General features: G+C 48.6%; 1 protein-coding gene and 1 long non-coding RNA gene across 2 annotated transcripts; both read left to right on the top strand.

Annotated features, from left to right (window-relative positions):
* The first annotated feature begins 443 nt into the window (after positions 1-443).
* On the top strand, positions 444-1357 carry LOC109748232 (flowering-promoting factor 1-like protein 5). Its single transcript, XM_020307266.4, has one exon. The coding sequence runs from the start codon at positions 491-493 to the stop codon at positions 800-802; it is 312 nt and encodes a 103-aa protein (XP_020162855.1). The 5' UTR covers positions 444-490; the 3' UTR covers positions 803-1357.
* Positions 1358-3234: 1877 nt separating this feature from the next.
* On the top strand, positions 3235-4312 carry LOC120962637 (uncharacterized). The gene is made up of 2 exons (XR_005753363.1): positions 3235-3486; positions 3591-4312. It is a non-coding gene; the product is annotated as an uncharacterized lncRNA (long non-coding RNA).
* The last annotated feature ends 1442 nt before the right edge of the window (positions 4313-5754 follow it).

The raw sequence follows: 5754 nt of genomic DNA on the forward strand, positions 1-5754 counted from the left end.
ACGGAGTACATGAGAGTCCAATCCCCTTACTTTTTCGTGTCTCTCTTCTTCACATAGACAAAATTGTCATGTAAACGGGGCATAAACCTGCTATTGCACTTGCTCTAACTGGACACCATTATTTTTTATGTCCCTTTTCCCAAGTACTATCTCGGTGGCCCGCATCGATATCGTTGTCGGCTCGTCGGTTTGCGGTGGATTTGGAAACTTGTCGCATATGCTCGAATTGGCAACTACACGGTTGCCCAGATTGGCCCCGGGGCAAGTTGCAGTCGGCGCGTGACACGTGAAGAGCCCCGCGATCCCCTGTGCATTCGTTGGCCCACGTTACAGCTTGCCTTGCATTATTGGTGCGTGCTCCACCGTGCAACGGCAGCGGCGACGGTGATTTTATATTTAGACATGTGCGACGTGCTTTACGCACGCACCTGCAGCACCTTCATGCGACACTAGAGCGCTATAGCTTGCCAGAAAGACCGATACCACATCAATGGCGGCGGGTGGCGTGTGGGTGTTCCGGAAGGACAGGGTGATGGAGCTGGCGCAGGAGGCGTCGAGCAGGAAGGCGCTGGTGTACTTGCCGGCGAACGAGACGATGCGGTCCCTGCCGGCTCTGGAGCGGCGGCTGGGGTCGCTGGGATGGGAGCGCTACTATGAGGACCGCGCCGTCGTGCAGCTTCACCGCCGCGACGGTAGCCTCGACCTCATCTCGCTCCCGCGAGACTTTGCGCAGTTCCGCTCCATCCACATGTACGATATCGTCGTCAAGAACCGAGGCCACTTCAAGGTCATCGGCCTCTAAACGGTAAACATGCGTCTACCTACGTACGAACGTACCTACTTTTCCTGCCCAGTCAAGCTTGCAAGCTGTGTCGATCTGTGTGTTGAATGTATGTGTGATCGATCCGATCGTTGTGTAACAATGGATGCCTTGTACTGTACTATACGAGGCGTATTCCGTTGTTCGTACGCCTCTCAGGAGAGTACCCAGTACTACTAGCATGAGCTATACTCCCATTGATTGGAGCTCGGTTGTGTTTGTTATAAATTTTTCTGCGTGGTTGTGTTTTTTAGTGAAAGCTCCCTATTTTTAATTTCCAACTGCAGTGTAGATGCGGATGAGTATTTGGACACGCAAGTGCGGGGCACCCATGTTCCTGGTCTCCGCTTTTTATTTTGGCTTTTGATTTACAAAGTTTTATATCTTTTAAATGAAAAATATAAATTAAGTTATGTTTTCATATTTGTGTTTCTCATGACCAGGGATTTCAAATAAGATCCATTTTAAATATATTTTAACAACTTTTGAAAGAATATGTTAAGTTTCAATATTGAAAATGGATAAAAATTAATTATTTTGTGTCTACGAATGACAAAAATATTGCTTCAAATTATGTCTCTGAAACTGTTTGAAACTTGGCCATTTTAGATGCAAAAACATTAAGTTTCAACGTTGGAACTTCAAATTTATTGTGCCCTCGTGCGGGATTGAACTACTGCATGAATCACGAGGCAAAACGGACTTGACAGGTACGTGCCCCTGCGAATTTCCGATGTACATGCTGCATTGCTGCGAGTAAAGGGCAGCTCCACGACGGACGCCCTAGCCGTACCGAACACTTCTAGTGTTTTTTCCTGATCAGCCTGGCATAGCACTCTGGAGGACATAGAGTGATGTCCCCATGTATCTTAATTTCTCTTTTACAGAGACATCAAAGGCCCTGTGCATAGACATACACGTTCCAGTTAGACTAGTGAGTCCATGATAATAATTGGTGTATGTTACCAGCAAATGATAATAAAAAGGACTAGACTACAGAATACTACATTTATGGGGTTAAGTATTACTATTATATTAAACAAAATTTCTTATTTGTCCTCAACAAACTCCCGGTTTGCTGAATCGCCATCAAACAAACACACTTTGCTTATATGACACCGCATAAACACAAGTTCATACAAATTTGCCAGATGTTGAATTAACAGCCAAGGGTGTGAAAAAATTGTGTGTACAAAGAGAGGTCAGCTCTCATGGCATATAAGCAAGTGGCTTCACAACAAGCTGCCTCTCTCTACATGTGGCAGCACAAAGCTTATTTATTTACTGAAAAACTGGCAACACTACCCATGTAATTTTAGCATGACAGTTCACATGAATACAATTTCATCAATGACAAATTCAAATAATATAATTTCAGCATAACATACGCATCCATACATAAACACAATTACACAGTATAAGCAGGAGGACCGACCCACTAAATCTAAGTAACAAAAGTCCGAATAATCTCCTCATTCAAGCAAACCAAATTGCCTCAGATGTCTCAAATTTTCATTGTGTCTAGAGAAAAGCTGACCGGAGCAAATGTTACATTCTTAAGAAGGTGATCCCCGCTACTACCAATTTTCTGAACATGCACACTGTCTACATGAGCTTTGTGCCATGTCATCCTTCATTTTGCAAAGAGCACCCAATCGATCTGATTCCCTCTACGGTCACGGTCGTGGAAAAAGACCAAATTCCACTTCCTTTCCCCGATTGATCAACCATCAAAGCGCCCGATTGGAGGACATGGAGTATTTGATCCCGAGCTCATATGCTCCCGCATGAACAGTAAAATCGAAAAAAAATAGTAAAAAGTTTGAAACAATCTGATTTTTTTTTATGAACATTGATAAATTTTCTAACTGCGTGCAAAATTTCAGGTTGAAATGACATTCGTGGAGGTCTGGGCAAAAACAATAAAATCGATGGTCCAAAAAGATTATTGTTGGAAGCATTTTGGAGTATCGATTTTGTTATTTTTGCCCAGACCTCCACGAATTTCATTTCGACATGAAACTTTGCACGCAGTTAGAACATTCATCAATATTTATCACAAAAAATCAGATTTTTTTTAGTTTTTTTACTATTTTTTTCGATTTTACTGTTCATGCAGGAGCATATGAGCTCGGGATCAAAAGAGCACTTTCGCTGATTGGACCGCTTCCTTCTACACTTCAGTTTCTCCCCCACCATAAATCTTTCCCCAATCCTCGCGGTGTGGCAGCTGGACAACAATCTCCCCGCGAGGGCGCTCATCCGCCTCTGACCACTGGTCCCCTCGCATGAAGTCCGCCGGTGTTACTCTCCTTGGACGCTTCCTTGGGCGATGTGACGTGGCGGACCTGCGGTTCAATCGCTGCCCACAAAGAACATTGAGTTGCGCAACCGAATCAGCTTGTGTGCACACCATTGCTCTGCTCTAGGCCCTCCTCGTGCCAGAAGCAGTCATCCCCGTTGGGGCGCGCTATCTAGAAAATAGTCCGCGTTCTTGCGGGAGGAGCTCGGCAAGGAGAAGCTGGCGGGATGGCAGACATCCACGAGTGACGCCTATTCCTCTGCTACAAGTGCCCCGAGGACTGTTCGTTCCACATTGAGGGCGACCGCCTCCCATGCCTCCTCGCCGCTGCCATCAAGCCCATAAGCCTAATCCGAACAAGAGCGTGAGCACCTCTTCTCCTTCTCCCTCTCTCTTGATTTGCTTTATGAGTGGCTTGATTTGATGTGGTGATGTGTCATCCGTATCCCCTTCCTCTCCTCTCTGCAGGAGCGGCGAACCTCAGCCTGCCAGTCGCTGTTGGGGTTGACATTTCTATCACTACCGTCTCAGTTGGTGAGCAGTACATCTGGCCTCCCCACATCCTATGTAAGTCACAGGCCTGGCAAGTCTTTGTGTGCTTCCGTTAATGTGTTCCTCTTCAGTGTTTGTTCCTTCTCCATCCTAGTATTGCATTAACAGATTGAAGTTGAGTCGTATGTATATTATGCGTGTGCCATGTGGTAGATGCATGTCCGCTAGCATCATCTTCAGGTTTCATTAGTTGTTTAATGGATTAAGTTCCATGGTATAATAAAAAAAGCTAGCATACTGTGCGTGTCATTTTTTATATGAGCTGCTATTTTATCACATTGTGTTTCACCTCAGTGTCTCACCGGAACAACTTTGTTTAGGTAAATTCTCTTGATAAAAGAAAGAGATGGTGTGTATGAATCACTCACCTATTCTTCTGAATTATATGTATCTGCGAGATTAATTTTTAGTTTCAATGTGCAAAAGCAAAACATTTCTATCGGAAACATTCCTATAATGAATTCCTTAGGAACCTTTATTATAAATGGAATATACCGAATTGTGATCAATCAAATATTGCTAAGTCATGGTATTTACTACTGCTGGGAATTAGATCATAAGGGAATTTCTATCTACACTGGGACTATAATATCAGATTGGGGAAGGAGATCGGAATTAGCAATATGATAAAAAAGAAAGGATATGGGCTCCCGTGAGTAGAAAACAAAAGATATCTATTATACTTCTATCATCAGCTATGGGTTCGAATCTAAGAGAAATTCTAGATAACTAGTTGTCGTGGTGGGCGCACGGCAGATGCCAAGGGATGGCTAAAGAGAGGAGGAGGCTCGAGGGCGCTGGTGGACTCCAGAGGCGAGGTTGGCATGAGCGGGAGCGGGACGCCGGACATACCCAGGTTCGGGGCTCTCCGGAGAGATAATACCCCTAGTCCTGCCGAGTGTAGTTGGATGATCAATAGTACAATGTTGCTCCTGGAGCTGTATGGAGGAGGAAGGAAGCTGGCCAGGGCTTGGGCTGCTCCTTCTCTCCGGTGTTGCTGTTTTGTGGCTTGTCCTATGCTTACTTGCTTTTCTCTCGTATGTGTTTTCTGCTTTCTCTCTCGCTCGCCCCCCGAATGATCGTGGGCTCCCGGGGGGTTTTATAGTCCAACCCCCCGGGGGTACAATGGTAATGTTACAAGTCGGTGGGTCCGTATTGTCGGTGTCCGGGGACCCGGGCTGGGTCCCGCTGAGGGCTTGTGGTTCGCCGGGTTCCCCTAGGTGCGGGCCCCGCAAGCCTAGGGGGACTGTGCGCCGTCTTGTCGATCGTCAGGGCGTGGCCGAGTCGAGTCGCGTAGAGTGCTCTCCGTCAGGTTGCCGCTTGCTGTCGTCAGCGGTGAGGGCGGGGGCACTGTAGCCACGCCGGCCCTGGTCAGCGGGTAGGTGAGGGGCACTGTTGCCACGTTCCTGCTGACCAGAGGCATGGGCGGGGCACTGTTGCCTCGGTCATCGTTGATTGAAGTCTCGTCCCCATCATATGGCCTGGATGGGACGGGAGTTGACCCGCGGCTGGATTGCGTAGCACGCCATGCGTGGCGCTGGCTTGTTGAGGAGGCTTTGGCCGTGCCGGGTTTGGCTGTCTTGCGCTAGTTGTTGAGGCCGAGTCGACGTGTCTTGCCGGGTCGGCTAGTCTGGCCGGCTTGCGGGGCTTGGCCGGGTCGAGCGACCCGGCCAAGCGCGTGCCGGTATTGAGGGGCGGTGCCAGCCCCGTTGTTTTTTTTTTTTGAAGAGGATCCGGGTTCCGTTGCCTGCTCGGGGTCCATCCCCCCGACAGTAGTCCCCGAAGCTGTGAAGGTCCGCCGTCTTCGGATGAGTGGGCCTTCGCAGTTTCCCCCTTAAGCAAGTGGATTCTGCGAGCGCCGGGTCCGGCAACACCCACTGTGTGCCGGTTTTCTCGGAAACCGGATCGTGGCATCCCGGCCGTGGCGGGGACCGAGAAGTCCGCCGAATCTTGGGGCAATCCCTCGGGCTTTGCGCGGGCGCCACGTGGTGCCCGGAAGTCGGAGGGGCCTGACAGGTCACGCGCGTGACGGGACCGGGCGACGGGCTGGGGCCCACTGCCGCGCGCCCTCGGCCCAAGT

Source organism: Aegilops tauschii, chromosome 4, assembly GCF_002575655.3.
Source record: "Aegilops tauschii subsp. strangulata cultivar AL8/78 chromosome 4, Aet v6.0, whole genome shotgun sequence".
NCBI classification, from domain to species: domain Eukaryota; kingdom Viridiplantae; phylum Streptophyta; class Magnoliopsida; order Poales; family Poaceae; genus Aegilops; species Aegilops tauschii.

Coding starts and splice junctions, on each gene's coding strand:
- LOC109748232 (XM_020307266.4), top strand. CDS start 491: ATGGCGGCGGGTGGCGTGTGGGTGTTCCGGAAGGACAGGGTGATGGAG.